The 24,342-nt window shown below is 29.0% G+C and overlaps 1 protein-coding gene and 5 non-coding genes across 8 annotated transcripts; 4 read left to right on the plus strand and 2 right to left on the minus strand.

Moving 5' to 3' along the window:
- Nucleotides 1-610: 610 nt before the first annotated feature.
- On the minus strand, nucleotides 611-682 carry TRNAC-GCA (transfer RNA cysteine (anticodon GCA)). The gene has a single exon. It is a non-coding gene; the product is annotated as a tRNA-Cys (tRNA).
- Nucleotides 683-10,716: 10,034 nt separating this feature from the next.
- On the plus strand, nucleotides 10,717-10,789 carry TRNAA-AGC (transfer RNA alanine (anticodon AGC)). Its single transcript has one exon. It is a non-coding gene; the product is annotated as a tRNA-Ala (tRNA).
- A 333-nt stretch (nucleotides 10,790-11,122) lies between these two features.
- Nucleotides 11,123-11,196, plus strand: TRNAT-AGU (transfer RNA threonine (anticodon AGU)). The gene has a single exon. It is a non-coding gene; the product is annotated as a tRNA-Thr (tRNA).
- A 1,314-nt stretch (nucleotides 11,197-12,510) lies between these two features.
- TRNAP-AGG (transfer RNA proline (anticodon AGG)) lies at nucleotides 12,511-12,582 on the minus strand. Its single transcript has one exon. It is a non-coding gene; the product is annotated as a tRNA-Pro (tRNA).
- A 611-nt stretch (nucleotides 12,583-13,193) lies between these two features.
- On the plus strand, nucleotides 13,194-13,265 carry TRNAP-CGG (transfer RNA proline (anticodon CGG)). The gene has a single exon. It is a non-coding gene; the product is annotated as a tRNA-Pro (tRNA).
- A 3,297-nt stretch (nucleotides 13,266-16,562) lies between these two features.
- Nucleotides 16,563-23,596, plus strand: LOC108721499 (aromatic-L-amino-acid decarboxylase). Of its 3 annotated transcripts, none has more exons than XM_018446065.1 (9): nucleotides 16,563-16,704; nucleotides 18,984-19,220; nucleotides 19,666-19,899; nucleotides 21,183-21,312; nucleotides 21,500-21,760; nucleotides 21,993-22,110; nucleotides 22,519-22,609; nucleotides 22,752-22,952; nucleotides 23,238-23,596. In XM_018446065.1, the coding sequence occupies exons 2-9, from the start codon at nucleotides 19,020-19,022 to the stop codon at nucleotides 23,526-23,528; spliced, it is 1,527 nt and encodes a 508-aa protein (XP_018301567.1). In that variant the 5' UTR covers nucleotides 16,563-16,704; nucleotides 18,984-19,019; the 3' UTR covers nucleotides 23,529-23,596. The 3 variants fall into 3 exon arrangements, with proteins under 3 accessions (XP_018301567.1, XP_018301568.1, XP_018301569.1); XM_018446066.1 differs by lacking the exon at nucleotides 16,563-16,704 and adding an exon at nucleotides 17,469-17,654; XM_018446067.1 differs by lacking the exon at nucleotides 16,563-16,704 and adding an exon at nucleotides 18,758-18,778.
- The last annotated feature ends 746 nt before the right edge of the window (nucleotides 23,597-24,342 follow it).

Genomic DNA, 24,342 nt, shown 5'->3' on the forward strand with positions numbered 1-24,342 from the left:
TGGTGTATCATGCTACCGCTTTATTCTTCATTGCTTTCTCGATGTCTATGCTTTACGTTATTCCACAAGTACATTAGCATACAAGTTTCGTCTATCGAAATGAAGCGATCAAAAATCGCGAATGAGATTAGAAAGGAGTGCGTTCCTCTAATTAAACTTTTAAATATTTTAAAACAATTTCAAAAGATAAAAATGAAAATGAAAAAAGAATTGATCCTCTCTTTCCATTTTTCTTTTTTCTTTCTTTCACTTCAAAAATCCAAATAAAAATTGAATTTCTTTTAGTTACATTTTTCAATCAAATATCTTTTATATCTCTTTGTTTTCTGTTTAAAATGATATGATTAGATTTTTCAGCAATGATGTCACTTTTTAAATATGATGTAATCATAAACAATTTATTAGAATATGTTAAAAGTATGATAAAAATAAATAAATAAATATATTTAATAAAGATAACAGTTATAGTTATTGAGATAATTTCAATTAATTTTAACACATTTTTTTTCCTATTGCTAATTTTATGCCCCTAAAAAATGAATCCGATATCGCGCGATTATTGTAAGAATAAAAGCAGTATAATAAAATAAAGAAAAAAAAAACGATGTTGAGGGGGCACCCGGGTTTGAACCGGGGACCTCTCGATCTGCAGTCGAATGCTCTACCACTGAGCTATACCCCCAATTGATGATACGTACTTATATTATTCTCTTAACGTTATTTCCAGAAATTCACGCTAATATAATTATAATATTTAATTAATATTTTATAGAAATTATTAAAAATTTTAATTTTTAACGTACACGATATCCTGTTTTAAAATACTGAAAACGATTAATGAAAGAATCTATCAGAATATTAAAAATTCTTAATTCTTCTCTAATATCTATTTAAAGCGACGAAAAAAGTGCAGATACAGAATGACATTGCTAAAAAATTTATCTAAAAAATTTGTCTATAAAAAGAATACAAAATTCCAAATTCTTCAATTCAAAAAATGTTTTAATATAATAGTCTGAATTTTTAATCTAATAATCTAATAATCTATTTTCTATCACTCTGTGAGAGTAAAATAAAATTAATACGACCGCTGCCTTTCTCCGCAGGAGATACTTTCCTTTCTAAATATTCAATATTGTATTTAAATATATTAAAGGAAGGTACATACATTACAACTCTTTGTGCAAAAAATAGATCGTGCAAATATCCCCCTATTGTACAAATAGCCCCCAGTGGCATATAAAAAAAGAGACGGAAAAACTGTAGAAAATTACAGAAGAAAAACACAGATGAGAATATATACACACAAACCATAATGTATATGAACAAAGACAAATATGTACTCAGATATTCATTGTATAGATATTCAATGTACTGAATATATCACCTAGAATGTCAGGTATTTTACGAGTCTCTTAGGGCAATGCAAAAACAGCCCTTGTTGTCGTACAAATAGCCTTGAGCGCTACCCCCCACGAGCACGGATGGCGACAGGTAAAGTAATATACTGCAGACCACCTAGTGGCTTCATGACTTTGCCATATGTCAGCGTGACTAAGGCACACATGGTCGAGATCATTGTGCGCCGTATCGACTGCAGAGAGATGTCTCATTTCCCATTAAAATGCAATATTTCGAAATGTCAAGCCAGTTTAAACAGTATATTTTTGAAGAATTTTGATGCAGTGTAATTAATCTCTATTTAATATTTTTTTAATAAATTATAATTAGAAAATATTTTCATCTTGATGTTTTCAATGAAAAAAAACTAATTCTGTATTCATGAAGCTAAAGTGATAAAAATTAAACTCGTAAAATACATGTATCTTGTACTTTTCCTTTTATTATAAGACAGAATTATTATTAAATATATATCTGTTTAGAGAGAAGAAGAGAGTCTTTTTCATGAACTTATATTTAATTTAATATCGTCAGAAATTTTACGCATGCCATATATTTGCACATCATTATACATTCAGCGATGAGAAGTTACGTCATGAATAACGAATATTCCTGTGGAGAGTGCATTATCTTAGATAATGTGTGTGTGTGTGTGTGTATTTGCAAATTATTAATTAAAGTAAATTGTCGCTGCAATTTTCGTTAATTTATTTGTATAATTTAGAGATCCTGACAGAATTCTTGCGACATCCAGTATGTAATTTGAAAGCTTTCCATTATGAATTAAACCATAAATATAATATAAATATAGGTTTTATGATCTCAAATAAAAAGGATTTTTAAATAAAAAGAGATTTATGTTTATATCTTAACATTGCAAATTATTTTAATGATTTATGTTTAATGGTTTTATCCGAGAAAAGTGTAAAATTATTTATTATAGACCTATAAAAGGAATTTAATTTCTTCTTTAATATCTGTTGATCGTGTCATCATTACTAATGCCGTTACGTCGTATTGCATAAAAATCGATGAATACTCGCATCCAATATATTTTACGAATCGATAAACAGTTTGGTTGGTCGTTTTATACAATGCTTGCCGGTTTAACGAGAAAAATAAAGCGGGTAACGTCGAAGTCGGTCTATGCAACCTTCCGTTTGATTTGCGAATTAATCCATCAAAACGGTCACGGTATAACTCATCCCTTCCTTGTTTTGTTTCATGCCCCTCTGTGTTCGCATCCTAAAGTCCGAGAGTCAATTGCACGCTGCGTTTAAATGCACCGACAACGACGGACGGCACAAAAATTTTATTCCCGCCTACGCATCCATATAGGCAGACAAGAGAGATTACGTTTTATACAAGGTGTTCCAAACTGGCTGCGCTTTTTTTACTTTACGATAAGTAATGATATTAGATTATCTTTGCGATTATTTTAATAATTGATTGATAAAGCAGTCGTTAAGCGATCGAAAGATCCTTCACGTAAATATACTTTATATAAAGTAAACCGCAGCATCAATTCGTGTGAAAGTTATTATACGGAAAAAACAATTTGCTGACTTATTTATGTAAAAAATTTAGCTAGATACAAATTAAAAATAATTTCGTTTACCAAAAAAATTACAAATAAAAAATAATTCTGTTAATCTATCAAAGTACGTAATTATAAGTAAGAAATTCGAGCAATGTCGCAAAAATTTTTTACATTCTAGCGATCACCTTGAACGTTCTACTTAATCATTTTGATAGTACTTTGATATTTCTTTGTAAATCTTTTAATAAAGTTATTTTCAAATCTGTATTGAACTTAAATTTTTGATACTTCAGCAAAACTGTTCTTTCCTTGTAAAGGTATTACAGACAAAGAAAAAGGAACGAAACACAAGTTCGATCAAAACAGTTTGTTACCAAGAATATTTATTATGTGTCGTACGTGATATTTATCACGTACATACGTGAAGTTACGCGTCTCGAATATGACTATACTTATCCATAACTTTGTTCCTCGCAGCTATAAGTCTAACTCGTGTTGCTATGTTATGAAACGATATTGACAAGCATTATTACTGGACAAAAATTATATCGACTTAGCTCAATTTAAAGAAAATTCTCTCCTGATGAAATAATTATGGAAATGATGGAAAAAGTATATCAGTGACTTTTAATAAGTCATAATTACACATTACCCATTTTTTTCGTTGGTCACTTCGAATTGCGAATAAGATTAAATGTAATCTTGCTCGACATCGGAGACACGAAATTTTCACGGTTTTTTCACAGTGTCGATATTTGTACGCGATATTTTTATACGAGCTTTATTTTAATCGTCTTTAATATTCCGTCAGTCTTCGTCAAGTTTCAATGAATCGATCATTGGAAAATATATTTAAACAGCTTCCGTTTTCGGACGTCATTAATGAATTTTTCATTAGAAGCATAGAAAGCAGATTGCCATTGATTAAATTATAAAATTAAAATGTGTATAAATTCATGTAATGTCAATTAAAATTTGACGTTTATCTTTATCTGAAAAATTGGATTTATATGCATTTGCATATATTTATTTTGTTAAAGTATTTAAAAATTCAGGTCCAGAGATAGAGATCTAAAAATAATTTTGTTGGATCGTCAAAATAATTATGTATAATTATGTAGAAAATTCAAGTCTAACGTAATGAGCAATGTTACAAAGAATTTTAACATTATAGTAATCACTTTGAGCGTCCTTTATAATTATTTTCATAATTTAACTTTCAGATTTGTATATCATCAAAATTTTTAGATATTTGAGTCAAACCGTTCTTTCAGTATATATATTGTGTATATATTACATTATGTTTATATTTATGCAATATATTAATTTTGATAATCGATCAACTAATATATATTGTTAAGAGAAAAACGTAAGAAATTTTTTAAATATAAAAATATTCTATACTTTTAATAAATATTTGCATATCTAAAATATAATCTTAAAGTCGCTATATAAAAATATAATTTACTATAATTTTATTAGAGTGTTTTGAAATCTGTTTGATTACAAACGAAAAAGAATGAATTTGCTACTTTATTTTTAAAATATAATTGAGAAATTAATAAGTTTAATTGCTAACGATAATTTTTCTCGCAATTCTCGGTAATTCATCGAATCAAGCAAAGTAAGCCACGTGTGTTTGCTATGCAACACCATGCTACTGCACCTATTCAAGCTCTCGCGAAAATTACTGGAACTCTTATCCTTGCGTAATTTTTACTACATGCATATTCGGATAGGTATCCTGGCATCAAACCAACTTGCACCATTAACCCAAATATATGTACATGCTGTTCATTATAAGGTGAGTATCTAGTTGATAAATTAATTATGGATTTCTCTTGCATACAGTCTTCGTCTCTATCGACCTCGAAATTGTATAATTCGATAATTCAGGATTCAATCAAAGATTCATTCACTACCAGAAATTCTCTTTTCACGCTAATTATCAGTGCATCATTTCGTCGTCGTTTTATTTAAAGCAACATTTTACTGTTATTATTCATAAAGCATGAAAAAGTAACCAATTACAATAAATTATTAAAGCGCCTTTCGCGGAGATAAAAATTGTCTTTATAGCATCAATTTATGTTATGTTATTTTTTATAATGTTACTTTTTATAATTAAATAATATATATTTATGAAATATGATAAAGTGACATATAATATTATATAAAGCATATTTTTGTGATCAGTCTCCATAATTTTACCATGAATTTTTGCATTATTTAAATAGTGCCTAAATATATACTCTCTATTTTATGAAATTTTGTTCCATGAATTTTTCGACTTGTCCTTCGGTAATGAATGCATCACAAACGTTTCTTTATTTTTTGCATGAAACAAAATAAATCTCAGTAAATATATGTATTATTTTAATTATAAACAACCCCCACATCATATTCTCATTCAAGTTCCTTTGGAAAATTAGTTGCGAACGGATCCAGATTATGAAAAAATACATGCGACACTCATGTATAAGAATCTTTTTTCTAGGGCCGAATTAAATTAGCGCCCTTTTCTTCCTTTTCGCGAGGAAAGCATTTTCCCATGGTTTCCCACCAAGCATTTTAACGTGCGACACATGCTTGCGTATCCATTATGCAAATATACGAATGTTACCTCGTATGTATTTGTAATTTCTCTATACGTAACAGTATACGCATATGTGTACATGGAGCGTTTCGTATATAGGGTGATCTAGAAAAAAATATCAATAATAATAATCGTTCGTACATAAGACAAGTTAAATCCTATTCAGCAACAAAGTGGCATAAAATTTCTATTAAAAATATTTTTCTTACAAAATTTATATATATATAAAATTCCAATATTATAAAGAGAAAGTCAATTTATGTTTATATTTGTATCATTAAAATTATTCTTAAAATAAATAATAAAAAACAAATTAAGATATACATATTATCATATTGAATTTTCGTTGGGAAAAGAAAAAAAATTACGAGTTCATTAGTGGATATGTCGTTCAGAACTTAAGATAATAATGATAATTTCAATTGTCTATAGACGCGATAGACTGTACACGGATTGTCTAGTTTTCTTGATTACAAATGAATGTATAAAATATTTTAATAAAAGGTATGATTTGTAACTCTCTTATAAGAGAGACAAAAGTCACAGTGATATAAATCTGAAATTTAATGCTAATAACGACGATGTGCGAAGTCATCAAAATTAAACCGGATTAGATGGTCGATAACAGATCCGATTTTTTTCAGACCACCCCATACGCATCCCAATACACACGTAATGCATGCAGGTGCCGCGATGCTATATATGCACCCCAGCCGTGCACGCTCGCGATCGCGCCGATGGACGCATCGCGCGCCCGTGGATGCATCGCGAGGTCGGCGCAGCCGTGGATCCCTCGTGTGGGTGTAGCGTCGGTGGGTGCTGCGTACACACCGGGTAGTGTAGGATCAATATAAGCGATGACACAGCGAGAGCTCATCTTTAAGCCACGCCCATGAGCACGCAGGGAACGAATGCAGACACGAGCCCGGCCGAGTGCGTCCAATCGGCGTGGCTCATCGATTTTTCGTGCCTTTTTCCCTTTTTTTCGCGAAAGTGAATTTCTTCGCGAGGCTGACAAGGCGGCGGTGAGGGCGGTAAAGGGAAGAGAACGGGGGGATGGGGAAGAACGCGGGCGAAGGCTTAAAGGGCGAACGTTGGAGTACGATGATAGAGAGGGTAGATGAGGATCGAGCGATGAAGAGAGAGAAAGATAGAGAGGCAAGGAGGAAGGGAGATAGAGGGATGGAAATAGTGACGGCAGTTGAGGGAAAGTACGAGGGGATGTTGGAGAAACGAGGGGAAAGAGAAGCGCATGGAGAGAGACGATTGTGGAGAGAAGGCGGAGGATCGATGAGGACGGGGTGACTCTTCCATTCCAGGGGTAAACGAACCTCCATTTCATCTACCCTTCATGCCGTTATCAGTTGTCCCTTTTTCAATCGAGAGAACCCCCTGCTGCTAGGGACATCGAGGTGTACCGCGAGCTCATCCTCGCACGCAGCTTACCAGCCAAAACTAGCGGTTCTTGTCGTTGTTCAAAATTGTATTATTAGTAATATAATTCGTGTATCACTTTTCACGAAAACGAAAGTTTTTTTTATTCGGCGCTGAATTATATGCTTAACATTATGGAAAGAGAATCTTTTCTATGAACCGCAAAATTTTTATACACTTATATGCATGGTGATGCGAAATATTAAATTACATGTTAATGGGATAAGAGATATTATAAAATTTTTCAATAATATAACTATTTTATAAATTTATAATTTAATTACTTTCACATCTCGATAAAGCTTGTGGAATTAATGGAATAATTAATATGAATATTTTTATTTAATAATTTAAGGTACGTTTCTGTTCAAATAATGAATGAATAAAGTCACAGACTTCTAAGTAAATTTTCAGTAAAGACATGGATTACTTTCGCTATTGTCCCAGTAAATAAGAAACGTTACAAAACATTTCAGTAACGTTGCAGTAACGTCGCAACATTGCTGCAACGTTCCTTGCTTACTTATTAGTGGGGTTAATTCGAGAAATTATTAAATGATTAATATAAAAGATTTAACGTGCAAAAAATGTTTAATTTAAAAAAAAGTTAATATATCAATATTCCTTATGTAAAAATCAAAATTATAAATTCATTAATTCGGGATTCATTTTATATTAATTAAAGAATGTAAATAAAAGTTTTTAGTTTTATCTTTCTCAATTCTATTTCATCCATATCACATATAAGTGTGGATTTAATACTCAATCTCTTATTCTTTTTGTTTTTCTTAAAAAGCTACATTTTGCTTTCCATTTTCTCCAAATGTTTATTACTCCACACTTATAAAGACGTATGAATGTATGCATATAAATGTACAACATATATAATATGTAAATCAGTATGTGAGCAATGTATTGAGCAATGTATCAATTCCGTGAGTTTGCTAAACCTAAATGACTGTTCGGATCAGTCCATCCTTGTGAGATTCGAAATTCGTAATATGAATAACTGAACCTCTTTTGCCATCTGGTAGTACGTGAGATAACTGTGTGGAAAACGCTTTTATCACTTGTGATATATGTTAAACATTTAAAAAACAATTAGACATCTATTATAAGCTTCTACATTTTGCATGATGTTTTGTGTTTTTATATAAATAAAGTTAATCAATTTTATTTTTAATACATATGTATAATTCAATGAACGTATGCAATTAAATCACTTTAAGTATAAATATTTCAATTAAATTTTTAATTTAGTGTTTCCTACACTCATTTTAACTTAAAAAGCACGCTTCAAAGTAGAAATTATACTAAATGGGAGACTCAAGAGATATTTAAGAGAATACGAATCATTTTTAAGGAACGTGACGCCATCTAACTACACGCTACTGAATAACATGAGCTTGAGCGAATTAATCGAGAGATGGCACTCGTAGTCAAACTTCAAATCAGCTGACATAAGCGACTGATTTTTACAATATTTCTTAATTAACTGGAATATACGTACATATTGTGGAGACACGATAGTGTCTCGGCGCTAAGCCAAGCGTAACGATACTGCCGTGCCTCCTTTACGTTCATCATACTTATTATTGCTTTTGCCTAATTATTTTCATTAATGATTTATGGATTGATGACTTTTACAATCTTATTAGACATTATATATCTCAATAAGTTCGATGTAATTATTATTTTGCATATCTAAACTTGATTTTCAAAAATGGCAGCGATGTTAACAAATTTCGTTTGTACTTTTTGATATCTATTATTATAATATTAAAAAGAAGATTGATATTGAAAGAACAACATCTATCTTATTTTCTTCCAGAAGATTCGTTAGGAGTCGTGAAAAGGGTGGACGACTGTAGAGAGAGGGAAATATTTTTAAAAAGATCAAAAAAGTTACGGGAAAACTTCATAGCTTTGAAGAACATTTAGCTGTAGAAGAACTTGTAAAAACTCAATAAGTGCGTTCCATTTCACGTATAGGGTGCATGCATGATATATCATTTTATCCTTGTTGTTCACCGAATATTAAAGAAAGATAAAATGATACATCATGCGCATCATGCGTGAAACGGAACGTAAGATGCGTTCCGTTTCACGCATGATGCGCATTGTATGTGCCTTTTTATGTTTGTATTAAATTCTGACCCAACTTTCGTTGGGTACGCAAAAAATTGGTCTATAGACTCATCAATTGTTCCCCTCCACGGAAATCTTTAGTAAAAGGCGAAAGATTTATGCGTGATTTGAAGGGAAACCAGAGTACTGAACCGTTGTCTGGCTGGGGTTCTTATAGCATGTGTGGATGAATCTTGCATATGAGTTATCGAGCCATCTAGTAGCGGTGAACGTAACTAACCCAAAAGCGCGGGCTGCGCAAGCCACGCGGAACGCAGACTGCGCAGGCTGCAGCCGCCGTGGCCACGTGGACGGTGTAAACTTGTTCTCTTGGCATATGTACCGTTTTACATATGATACATCATTTTCTTTTTGTTGTTCATCGAATGTTGTCAAATATTAAAGAAAAAGATAATACATTATGCGCGCGGGCGTATTATACGTGAAACGGAACCACTTGTAGTTCATCTTAACGGTTTTAGCATAACCAACAGCCTCATTTAGTCGTCTGGTATTTTACAATAAATCATTTTAAAAATATGTAGCTGTACCACATGCACATACTAAACGTGTCACAATTAATAATTATCGCGTCAAAATAATTTTAAATGTAATTGAATTTATACTTAAGTATATGTTCAATTTTTTTTAAATTTATTTCTGAAGAGACTATATTTTTTTCGTACAAATTTTTTGAAATTATTTTCCTTTCCGTGTGTAATTATGTTTCAGAAATAAGTAATAATCATTACAACATTTTGTCCTTTTACACAGAAATAAAAAATCAGTTGAAAAGAGTTAAAGCAGAACGAACAATGTATTGTCGAAACTTTAAAATTGTTTCTATCTTGTTATAAGGAAAACTCGTAATAAATGATAAATTTACGGTAACACGGCATCACGAGGATCCAATTTTCTGCCCTACCACGAATTTCTCCATTTCTCCTGTCTTATTCCTGTGAATTACTAGATGTGCTGATTGCGCACCCAAAAAGTTTTTGCTAAATTTCATTTTCTCTAACTTTGCAGTCGATGTTTGAAAGCGACATATAGTACATTTCTTAAAGTTATTTGATATATACATATCTACAAAATATAAATTTTCTTTGTACGTAGTTCTTTCAATTTGATTTGTTTTCCATTATGTTATTTATTATAATAATCGTAGTAAGAAAAAATTAATTACTGAATCTCAGAATGTTTGTACAATTTATAAATTCGATCCTATTTAATTTCCTTTATCATATAAATATCTATAATAAGTAAAGATAACTGACTCTCATATTAACATTTATTTAAAATAAAGTAATTATAAGCATTTTACTTATATTTAATTTAAAATAGAGTTTTGATCAGATTGAGTAATTTATCGGCTTAAAAATTTTAATATAAATTTTAATATAAATTTTAATATAATTTTAATATAAATTTTTAATATAAATTTATCGGCTTAAAAATTTTGTAATTCTTAATTATGCTCGTTTGAAAATTTCATATCTAAATGTTTTTTCCTGGCTTAATTTTTAGTTTTTCTTAAGTAATACAAAATGTATGTCATGTACATTTATATTTAGGGAATGTTTCCTGTTCTACTAATATTGGAGAGTTAGTCTTCGAAGGGGGCGTAGCTCAGATGGTAGAGCGCTCGCTTAGCATGCGAGAGGTACCGGGATCGATACCCGGCGCCTCCAAGTTCTTTTGCAAAAATTTTTGTAATAAAAATAATAAGAAAGAAAAGCAAGAACAGTTATCGGAAAAATAGATTTTTTTTTTAATGCATTCCCTCTTAATACAAAAATATTTTTTGCCATTATCAATAATATCTTACCAATTATGATATTATTTAAAATTTTAGAATTTGTTTAAAATGTGTTAAAATGAATGTAATGTATTATAATTAATATTATATAATTCGAAGTATATTGATATTTAAACGTATCATTTAGAGATTTTTTAATATACTATTACTGTAAAAATTGTGTACTAACTTTTTCTGTGCAAAAATAACACTCACATGTCACGTAGGCGCCGTGGCTTAGTTGGTTAAAGCGCCTGTCTAGTAAACAGGAGATCGAGGGTTCGAATCCCTCCGGGGCCTCAATCCCGAGCACGGGTTATTGTTTTTTTTTTGTTTATATTAAGTTTATATTGGAAGTTTATATTGGAATACTTATATGTAAAATATAAGTATATTATATTTGTATATTTTTTATGCTCGTATTTTAAAATTAAGCATTTATTACCATTAGAAACAGTCAACAGAATGTGAATGTAACGATTAATAAAAAAACACCACGTAAAATATCTTTGTACGCGGAAATTTTGTTTAAAAATTTTTAATATTAATTATGGAAGATATACTAAGAATAATAATTATTACATAATTATTATTATTGTCTCGTAATACATTTATTAAATAGAGCAGAATTCTAATAAGTATACCATAGTATATTATATGTAAATATGTCACGTGATACATGCACAAAATGAATTTTTTAAATGGATTGTATTAATGTTTTGTAATAATTATGATTGTAATAATTATTTATGTTTTTACGATAATGCTACTATATTTTTTACATTTTATTAGATATGGTTAGAGTATAAAACAACTCACGTAATCACATTTACTTAAAAAGATATAACCGTGAACAAAATGATTGTTATTTATTAAACCTTGACAATAAAAAAATAAAAACCTATTTTAATATTATCAGAAAGATTTTGTTTCAAATTAATAAAAACTTTGGATATATACATATTACATATGTCGTTTTGCAATATTTTAACTCTTTTTATTCAATAATCAATTACTTATCTATTCTATTTGTATTAGTTATGTATATAACTGTTCCTAATCTTATCATAATTGCTCAAGGTACAATTACAAGTATATCATAATACATTATACAATAATTTAACAAAGGTTACTTAAAAAAGAATGAAAGTAGTGTCAGGTAATTTTAAAATGGGGAATATGAAAGTGACACAAAAATACAGCAATCCTCTTCTGCTTTCTATTTGTTTTGTTCTTATACTTTCTATTTGTGAATAGAAATTAATCTTCGGTTTTCATATCTTGTATTAATTATTATTAACCAATTGGTATTTAAATATCTATAATAAAAATTTTAACCAAAGTTAATATCTATAAATATATTAATTTTTTTAAATATAAAAAGATACAAATTTGATATACAACATTTGTTGTCTTAATCTCGCTTGTCATACGTAATAAAAATTAATCTGAACGGTCTATGACTCAGTCTATCATTGAAACTGTAGAAAGAATTTAAAACTCAGTATATTCATCAATCATGGAATGCGATGTGTCATAAAAGACGGAGCGAATTACCAAACTGAAAGTCGTGAAAGTAGGTCACTGGGAAACCAGTTGGATTAATAAAAAAATGGGCTCGTCCGGGATTTGAACCCGGGACCTCTCGCACCCTAAGCGAGAATCATACCCCTAGACCAACGAGCCATGTCGGGAATTGTTGCTCTTGTAACGATTGACTTCTCGGACTCTCAAATGTAAATTTATTTATCAATTAAATATATTGGTTGACGTGACTTCTTTCATTCATATACAAAGATAGACTAAAGCGTTATAAATGTACGCTTAAATTTATTTGAAGTCTTTTAACTAAGAGTATGAATAATATAAATTTATTAAAAATATTAATATAATATGTTCAATATCCAAAATATAATTTTTTTGTAAAGTATATTCAAAGATAAAAATCAAATAACGCGCGTGATAATAAGATAAAAATGTTTTATCATATAATATGATGATAAGAGACTAGAAAATCTTTTTAACAATAAAAGAAACACTTACAAATAGGAAAGATAATGAAAATAAGAAACACATAATCTCACACTGTGAGAAAAGCAATGAATGGGATGTTGTATAAAACGATATATTCGGTAATTCAAAGAGAAGTTATATTATGGATATGATACCTAATGGTGCACGTAACTACTTCAAATACATTAAGTAATTTTTATTAGATAAATAGTGTTTTCTTTCAGCTGTTAATGACTTTGTGATTGCGACCATGTGGAAGATCAAGATTGAAAAAGTTTTCATGAGGCTCGTTGGTCTAGGGGTATGATTCTCGCTTCGGGTGCGAGAGGTCCCGGGTTCAAATCCCGGACGAGCCCACAATTCTTTCTTTTTGCACTTTATTATTATATGCATGTTGAAAGTCAATGATATTTATACGAATTGCTTCAAATTATAATATTAGAAAGGAAAAATTGAACAGAGAGAGAATAGATCCTTTTATTATTAATGTTTATACTAGGAATAATAATTACGAAGAAAAGCTATATTGAAATTAGTTATGATTAAAAAACATTTGACAGATTTTTTAATGATACTTGTAAGTCATAACAATGATGCAATAAATCCTATATTACTAATTAAATAGGAAAACAATAAGTAGAGAGATCAGAAGTCTTATTCGCAAATTTCTCAAAATTGTGACGTTATAGAAGAATATTTTTAAGTAGTATTCAACGGTCAAAAAACACGGAAAATAATTACTTTCGTTCTCGTGCATTTCTTTGTCTAACATTGTAATTATTTTGTTGAACATTGACTGATATACTTCAGATTTTGACGATGTGGATATTTGTACAATGCGTGATTTCGTTTTTATTTAATTTATTTAATTAATTTTTAACTCCGAATATTAGCTGAAGATGACTCAAACCGAGAGTCGAAATGTTCTATGTTAAACCGTCTTTGTATAACTCCACATTACTAATAACTTGCGTGTTGACTCCTATAGCCTGTTTTTAATTTTTTATTTATTTTAACAAAAGGAGTCTGTTTTAAAAAATTTTCAACTCACAAATGTTTTATGTAGTTGATTATTTTGTTGTTGTTTTTAATTATTTTGTTTCAGCATTGCTAATATATTTGCATTTTAAATATACATTCTAAATGTAAATGCGAACGTCATTATGTCTTTTAAATAATGCGTACCGCAAACTTATTTTGATATTCAAAGTCACGAATATATTTGAGTATCTAAATATCACGCGGACGAACTTGACCGTGAAGTATGTTGTATTTTCCTTTTAAATTTCCTTATAACTTAATCGGCAATTTTGAATAATTTTCGAGATAAAAGTAACAAAACATTTTATAAAAATGGCTTTTTTGCATTACATGACATTCTTTTGTAAAAAAATTAACGTATATTCAAAAATAAAAATCATATAATGTGATGATAAGAGACTAGAAAATCTTTTTAACAATAAAAGAAAAATAATGCGTACCGCAAAATAATTCATTCTGATACTCAAATGTCATGATTATATTTGAGTATTTACAAACAGAAGTAATTAAATTATCTTGACATTCTGATCAGAAATCATGAATGTATTGTTTATCTCCTATAAAATATATTTTTTTTAAATTTCAATATCTTACTTTTTAGCCATATTATGAACGATTTAAATACAAAGTTTTTCTAAGATAGTAAATTTTTCGTCTATGAATGAAGTCACTTATAATTACTAATTTGTGACCATTAATCTTAGAACATATAGAAGAAAGCCCCCTATTATGAGATAGGTCCCTAATATGAGATAGCGGTGTTTCTGCTAAACTAATGAACGCTACTTATTGGTTCCATCATGAATTATTGCTCTTGGATTGAAAACTATTTAGTGGAAAATTCATTATTATATCATGTCCGTAGTTTTTGTAAAGAAAAATTTTAGAATTTAGATGTCTTCAAGTTTCATTGAGATAAGCCTTGTTTATTATTTAATAAGTAAATATTTAGCAATAAATTCTTCATGTAGTGATACAGTAAGATCGTACTAATAGAAAAGTACGGGATAGGTTGAATTGTTTAATTACAGAAGTTAGATTTGATGATCGTAAAACCGTAAGGCGTGGAAATCGTAATATGAGATACCCAGAGTATTTCTAATTTGAAATAACCTATGCTCTTATGTCATAGTAAAAATTGTTGCTAAAGTATAAATATTATTGTACAATAATAAAAAGAACAACCGGAATGAACATGGAGTGCCTGTTTTTGCGATGCTTGGTTCCAACTACCTGAAGACGAGTCTTTGGTACAATGCATCGCAAATCATTATTGAAATATATTTTTTATTAAAAAATTGTTAATAGAAAATTGTTAATAGAAATAAATTTTTTAATAAAAAATATATTTCAATAATTTGGCGGAAGGCGCATTCCTAGTATATTTCTGGTATAGGGACACGCTGCTAAGCCACAACGTCGCGCGCGCGATAGGCAACTAGGCCGCCGAGCCTTGAGCGGTAGTGAAGGGAGCCTGCAGGAATCGGCTCGAAATGTGCAGATTCTTGTGAGCACTATTCTAAGCCATTGATATATAATGTAACTTATCGTTATAGATACTGTTGAATATGTACGTATATAATACATATGTACACAAAGTCTCATTTTAATTTCCTACATTAAATACCTAAAAAACGCATTTCTAGAAAAAAAAAATGTTTCAAACAAAAGTTATATGGCCTGTGAATGTATATTGGTAATCACAAATTAGAAATTATGTATCATTACGAATGGAAAATTTTTACTATCTTAGAAAAGCCTTGTATTTAAATATTTCATAAAATGGCTAAAAAGAAAGATATTGAAATAAAAAGAAATGCATTTTATAGAGAATAAACAATATATTCATAACTTTTATTGGAATTTCAAGATAATGTTAACTTTCTTTACAAAAAAATATCAAATATCGTTAAAAAAATCATTTTTTGGACATTAAACCTTAACTATTTTGGAAACCTGGCTGGAATTTTTGGGTTTGCAGCATTATTTTTCAAGTACTTTAAGCGTCATTCACAGCATGTGACAGATAAAAAACCGATAAAATTTAAATATGTTGCGAATAAATCGTTAGTTGTATGCACAAATGAGAATACTCATTAATTTTCTCATATTTTAATCGACTGTATAATTTCGTCATTATGATAAAAATTGATAAATAAAAATAATGCAGGGTATATAATATAGGGATTGTGATAAAAGTTATTAAATGTCTGTTTTTTTACAAAATAGAAAAAACCGAAAGAAATAGAAAAACAAAGGGGTAAAACATTCATATTTGATAAAAGAACAACTTCCTCGGCGAAAATGTTTAATGAAAGATTGCGTTTATATTTGTTTATAAAGACTTTTGTCGATGATGATACTATTTATGAAAAATTTCATTGGTGATTACACTGTTTAGAAGCACGTTGTAACACCTTCTCTTTATTGACAATAATATTTTGTTACAAACACTTAGAAAACTGTAATAGAAACGACAGACTATGTCATTAACAATTTTCCATGTTTAAATTTCCATCTCATAAATAATTCAATAAATATTTTAAAGCTAACGAAATAAAACATTTACTCAATACTTGAGCAAACTTCTTATATAAACTTTCAATAAACATACTAGCTTCGTTAGGTTTACGTGTAATCAACTGAAGATATATAAATAATAGAGTTGCAATAATTCACATTGCATAGTGAAGCAAAGTCTCTTCTATTATACAGTAATCTACTCTTACTGTTTTGGAAAAGATAAACAAAAAGGTATAAAAATGCAATCATGAAGAAACTTATCGAGATAATACAAGCTGATTTTCGGAAGAGTAAAAGAGTTCTTTCTGTGAATCTTCTGGAAATGCAAGAACGTTACAATTTTGGATGTACTCATATAGCTTGTGAATTTTGTAATGGCATATTTTTTTTGTCAAATTTATAGTATCTTCGAATTTATATTAAACTTAAGTTGTTAATATTTTGCGATATATTGTTTTGACGAATATTCGATTGCTGGACATATTAATGAAATTTAATTCTTTTTTATTAATGCGCGCATTTTATTTAGCATTTAGCTAATTGTTATTTTCTTGATATGTTTCTTCTCGATTGGTTGGACATTTCAGAACTTCATTACACACATATATATATATATATAATTATATAATTTTACACAAAAAGAATATTTTAAATTAAATGACAAATATAGACTCTATATAAAAAACCCGTTATGAATATCAATAGTACACATTTAATTAATACAACTAAACTGCAAATTTATAAATATAACTATTATGAACTACTATTGCTCTTATGTACCGTCCAATTAAAATTAAAGTATTTAACAGCCGCGTTTAATTAAAAAAAATATCAGTTAAAGCGAAAGAACATTTTCAGAGCACTAGAGAAGAATCGCTTCCTCGCTCGACAAATTTGGTATGATTACGGAGAAAGCAAGTGAAAGTTTTATGGGTGGCGGTATTTAACGTTAGAGGACGGTATTCGACTGAAAACACTTCCGAATCATCCACCGGCGTGCGTTTATCTCAAGTCGTACGGATCGATCAGTTAAATTTTTGTCGCTATTACATTGTGTCTGATGGTAACAGCGAGATACGAATCTCGGATCTAAGTGAAAGATTGCTACTATACGATGTTTATGGTGTATACATAGTGAATTTCCCCTGTTCTGTGCAACACGTGACGCGTAGACCGTAAAGGTACGAGTTCCACAATGGATCGTATGAATGGAAATAATACTTAGAAATAAAAATATTCATCTTGAAAATAGAAAGAAAAATGCAAGATTTTATTGGAAGACTTACGTTTTGTATGAGAAATTTTTCTCTTCACTGTTAAATTCATAATGTCAAATTATACTTAATTTTTAATAATTTTTATAAGTCACCATTGTTCCCACTCAATATGTCGTTGATTTAACTAATTAAAACAATGTCGTTTTTAAGCAATTTAAGAAAATATATAAAATATATTGATTCAAATTTAATTTATTATTTGTGCATATATTAATTATAGACGTTATTTACTTCAAAACTAAGCAATTCAATCACAGAAATGGATTGATTTACGTTTTGATATACATGGAAGTTAATACGTTTGCTGCTCATCAATGCGTGATGGATTTATCATTTTCACGTTTAGTAAATTTAATTATAGTGAGCAAGTCTGTCGGGCTTGGAATATGAAACTGTACAGTTGTGGCACAAAGACATCATTTTGTATTATTCAATGTTGGTTCGCATTTTTTGAACTTAGTTTTTGTCGCAGACGATAAATAATTTTTGTGAAATTGGCTTCCCCAGAGGTATCTTCAAATGGGCAGCGAACGTGTTAAAAATAACGAAATGTTATTTAATTCAAGGATTAATTTGATATTTAACAGAGTTTTGCTACCAAGTATTCCCGCACTAGCTGTTTCTATATATTGAATCGTTTCCGTTATAATAGTATCGCTTGATGTAATAGTGAACAACATTCGATGTGTCATTTTATGCAATGTGCTCTAATTTTTATTAAAAATATAAAAACGATTGTATATTGTATTTGTAAATGGATTGCGTTTTTGGTAAAAATAAAGATCAAGGAATCCTCCAATAGATTTGATCTTGATACATATTGTCATAATCTTGAACAATATTCGAAAGATTTTAGCCGTTATAGTTCCCTATTGGAGATGGATTTTCTAATCTTAAATTTTACCACACTTTTTTTAAAAAAGTTTCTCTTAAAAAAATTAATTTAAAAGAAGTGCTAATGTAACATGAAGTTTTCAAGGTTTTAGAACTCTTTTACACAAATCAACAAATATGAAATTTAAGTCAAGGTAAAATAATCTTAATAGCGCGCGATGATAAAATTTATAGCAATGTAATGGTACAGTTATATAAAAATCGTTCGCAAGATAGCGATTTGTTACATAAATTTAACTTCAATGTCAAATTCAAAGTTGTATTTCAAACTCCTTTCATTATTTTCATGTTACGAATATGTTATTAATTAAAACGGATTTTTCAACTCGTTGGTTGCAGCACGATTGGCGTCGCGTGCTCTTAAATTTAGAAAATATGGACACATCGGAATTCGTAGAATTTGCCAAAGCGACTATAGACTACGTTGCGGATTATAATGATTCTGTGAGAAGCAGAAACGTATTGCCGGATGTGGAGCCGGGTTATCTCAGTAAGTTACTGCCAAAAGAAGCACCGCAAAAATCCGAAAAATGGCAGGAAGTGCTCGAAGATGTGGAAAAATATATTATGCCAGGGGTAAATTTTTAATCCTTTTTAAATTTTTTGCATTACAAAATATTATTATATATATCACATTAAAACTTGCCTGTAATAATAAATTTTAATATTTAATAGAGTTGTATTAAAATTAATAAAAATGTAATTCTATCCACAAAAAAAAATATATAAGAGAAAAAATTAATTCTTTTTTAAAAATATATAATTAGAAATAATATATTAAAAGTAATATAATTAGAAAAAAATAATAAAATTTAATAGATAAAGAATTAATACTATTATTTTGTACTACATAAAACTAATACTTTTATTTTTGTTGCTTCTTTTGCAATTTGTCTTTTCATTTTGTAACTTATTTTGCAGTATTAAATAAATTTTCTCTAAATTTATAACAAAAATCCCTTCATATTTTATATTTTGAAGAAAAAAAGATAAACTTTATCATTTTCATCAATGTGTGCAGGTGACACATTGGAGCTCGCCTTACTTTCACGCATATTTTCCATCGGGTAATTCTTTTCCGGCTCTCGTCGCTGATATTATAAGCTGCGCGATTGGATGTATCGGTTTCAGCTGGGTAGCATCTCCAGCTTGCACCGAGCTCGAAGTCATTACGTGCAATTGGCTTGGGCAGATGTTAGGGCTTCCTAGCGAGTTTTTGCATAGTAGCAATGGAACAGGTGGAGGAGTCATCCAGGTAATAGCAATTATACATATAATTACTTATACACACGTAATGAGATGACAGATTCCGCATTTTTTTACAAAAAAAATGCATAAAATTGCACGAATATTTTTAATCTAATACGAAACTATACATTTTCGGAGCTTTTGAAAATTATGGCAAAAATTGGACGGACAAACGGGACCTCTCACGTAATGGGAATCATATCTGTAACCTTTAGACCACCGGTATTAAAGGTTATCAAAACCTCATTGAAAAGTAACAAGAACATGTGTTTGTATCAAGGATATATCCTATACAATGTTTCCATCACGGCTTGAGTCGATATATCGGCTTTCCGGGAAAGGTTACGGAAAAAATTAAAATTTTTTTAATTTGTAAATAATGCATATATAATGGTTTTTGAAGTCGATAAATACTGTGGTGAGGTCAGAAAATGATAATTTTGAATACTGAAGCCATTATTGCATGGAAAACAACAGTAAAATAAATCTTGGGTAGAACTCTCCTTCGGCTTTACACAGAGCTAATGATGTGGACGTATAGAGTTTGAGTAGCTCATTTTTATTTTTTATTTTTTTTGTTTTTTAAGTTTTTTTATATTTTTTTATTTAAAAAATTTTTGTTTGTTTTTTTTTATTTTTTAGTTTTACTGATAGTTATACTCAGAATGGTATAATTGAATTCAAATATAGCGTTTCAGGCTAACTATATCATGAAATTAAAACGAGCCGATATATCGGTTTTCTGGCGGTTTAAAGGTTAAATCAACGTATTCATTTTGATAATATACCGTGAAAAAGATAATTAATAACTTTCAACTACTATAAAAAAAAGTTTATTTATAAAAATCTATCTTTAAATAAATATTCATAATACTTTAATAATTGATATAAAAAAAATTACTACGAGAAACACAAGTTGCTTATAATCTCATGAAAAATCAATAAAATACTTATATCTATTTATGAATAAAATATATTTCAAATCATAATTTTGAATAAAATTTGCAACATTTTAACATTATATTTCATATATGTTATGTAACTTCTATCAAAAAATAGTTAGGTTGATTTATTATACGTTATTCTATCAAAAAATTATTATATACACGCATATTTTAATTAAATTTTTTCTATACACGTATTTTTCATTTAATTCTACTTTGTATATCTTAATCTTATTAGCATACTTACTATTATTATACATAAATTACTACATGGTTTATATATTTAATATTGTATACGTTAATATTTAAAAAATTAATCATATTTTAATTGGTCTATTAATTCTAGGGGTCTGCCAGTGAATGTACATTCATATGTCTACTAGCTGCGAAAGAACGCACAGTGCGTCGAATGAAACAACTTCATCCAGAATTAGATGAGGATCACATCAGAGCCAAACTAGTCGCATATACTTCCAGTAAGTATTAACGAAAATGAATGAATTCTAAGACACAAAAATGTACATGTTACATAATATAATATTATAAGTCTAATGTAAATTCGTGTATATTATATTGATTTATGTCCTACAAATTAAGTGTTTACGTTTATGCCAGTCCTATATCGAATATTTGTACAAATATGTTTTCTTTTTACACATTTAGATCAATCTAATTCTTCAGTGGAGAAGGCAGGAATTCTAGGATCAATGCCAATGAGATTGCTACCAGTGGATGATAAGTGCTCTCTGCGCGGAGAAACTTTAAAGAAAGCAATGCAGGAAGATATAGAAAAAGGCCTTATACCGTGTTATGTCGTCGCTACTTTAGGAACTACTAGCACCTGTGCCTTCGACAATATGGACGAGCTAGGACTAATATGCAAAGAATATGATATGTGGTTGCACGTTGATGCAGCTTACGCGGGTAAATATAATGCGATTTATCTCTTTCTTTATTAGTTATATTTTTCATTAACTTTATTTTTTGTCTTATATATTTGTCATAATGTATTACGTAAATTGTTAAAGTTAATAAGAAATATTGGATTCGTGCTATTTAAGTAATTACCGGCTAAGTTTGCAATGTGTGTTGTTCGTATTTATATGATATAATAACAAAATTTATTTCATTAATTTAATTAATAGTATTAATTCAGGTGCAGCATTTATTTGTCCGGAATTTCGATATTTGATGTCCGGCATTCAGTACGTGGATTCTTTTAATGTAAACGCACACAAATGGTTGCTTACGAATTTTGATGCTTCGGTAATGTGGTATGTATATCAATAATATTACTAAGTAAAAATAATTTAATCGAATTATTTAAGTAAATTTGGCTTTGTGAATTCTTTTTATCTGGTTTCTTACCATATTTCTCATGTAATATAAATAAACACCAATTTTTTTTTAAGTATTAAATGTCTTTTGTATATACTCTTTAATAGAAAAATTTACATAATAAATATAAAATTTAGATAATTTATAAAATATTCAATTTAAATTCAATGAAATATTCAATTTTTTTATTATATAAGAATTTAGGAAAATAAAATTTAAACAAGCTGTCAAATTAAATAAAAATAATTTCTTACGTAAAATAAAAATTTATAAATAGAAATTATGATAATTGTTTTATGAAATAAGTTTATATTTGTAGAAACTTTATTTGTTCTTACTTTTAGGGTTAAAGACTCGAGACGACTTGTAGAAACGTTCAGTGTTAACAGAATATATCTTTCACACGATAAAGAAGGATTGGTACCGGATTACAGAGTAAGACTTTATAAATTTTTTTACTAACATAATATTCTTGTCCTAATAGACTTTCTAATAAATTAAAAATGTAATTAAAAATATTAAAGTATCATTAGATGTATGTAATTAAAAATATTCTTCTTAAATTTTTCATATACAGAATTGGCAGATACCGTTAGGCCGACGTTTTCGTTCTTTAAAATTGTGGTTTGTCATGCGCATTTATGGAGTACAAGGTCTTCAAGAGTATATTAGAAATAACATAAAACTAGCGCATCTTTTCGAAACATACGTCAGGTCGGATGATAGGTTCGAAATAACTACTGAAGTCATTTTGGGTCTTGTCTGTTTTCGTATCAAGGTATGTACGTTCTTTCTACAAGTTTTTTTCCAAGTTTACACATTAAAAATTATCTTTACAAACAGATAATTTTTTTTTACTTTTTATACTTATAAATTTTTATCTCAATTAAACAAATTTATTTCTATTTAACTTGAATAATTAATTAATCATATATATTTAATTTATCATTTAAGTTTTTATGTAATATTAGAATCTCTTTTTGATTAGTACTACACTTTTAATTATAAATTAATCGCGTTAATTCGAAGAGTTCTACACTTCAAAGATTATTTTTTTTTTCAGGGTGATAACAGTTTAACAAAGGAACTCTTAGATCGTCTGCAGGCTAGGAAAAAAGTTTATCTCATCGCCGGCATGTATCATCAAAAACTTGTTGCTAGATTCGTCATTTGCAGCCGATTATGTCGGGAAGAAGACATTGCTATTTCATGGAATGAAATATGCAGTCAAACGACAGAAATTTTGCGAACAAAACTTAATATAGAATCGATTAAAAATGGCACGGACGATATTGCGACAAGAATAGAAAGTTTGAACTTAGAGTCAAAGAAAAATATACAGAAAATATCGTAACTGATCTTTCCTCTGTAAAGTTTCGCGTTCGACTAATTACATTATATATTATTATTTTTTATGGCTTTATAAATTCTTAATTGTAAATTAAGAATTTTTATGTCTTAATTATATATGCAGAATCTATATCAATTACATAATATCTTAATAGCGTAATATCTAAAGATTGATTATTATTATTTTTTAATTTCTATTGGCGGTTCTTCATTATATATTTTACATTTTAGCAATTTATTACATATTTTATTATACACGTATATAATTGTCATGCTAAAGGGTGTACTTATATATTCAATTCAAGTATTTGCAGAATGTGAAACTGCAGAGGAAATCAGTTTTTGGATGCGGTCCACTTATGTCCGTTTCTATCAATGCAGTTTAGTTTTAATCTGGGTTCAACTAACTCTTCATCTCTTTTTAGTTCAAAGAATTAGAAAAAGATGAAAAGTAAGTTGAATCAAGATTAAGATAAAGTTAATCTACATTAGTAGAAACGGGCATTAATTCTACAAATTCTTCCAAACATTTAATTGACCAATCAGAAGAAAGAATTTTACTAATTGATCAATCAAAGAATGTTTCAAAGCATTTGTAGCCTTAAATGGAGCCTTTGTTGCTATCATCAATCTTTCGTAAAATTAGAGTTTTAATATCAGATTTTAAAAATCATGATAGCGTTTTAAAAATCAAGTGCACCATGTATGAAAGAATTCTACGCTGTATTTTTTGCTTATAAGTTCATGTCTCAGGTGACAGACAAACAAAGAAAAACGCGTGTACTATATGCACTTTGAAATACGATACGTCACCATCA

Source organism: Mycetomoellerius zeteki, unplaced genomic scaffold (assembly GCF_001594055.1).
Source record: "Mycetomoellerius zeteki isolate Tzet28-1 unplaced genomic scaffold, Tzet1.0 scaffold174, whole genome shotgun sequence".
NCBI lineage: Eukaryota > Metazoa > Arthropoda > Insecta > Hymenoptera > Formicidae > Mycetomoellerius > Mycetomoellerius zeteki.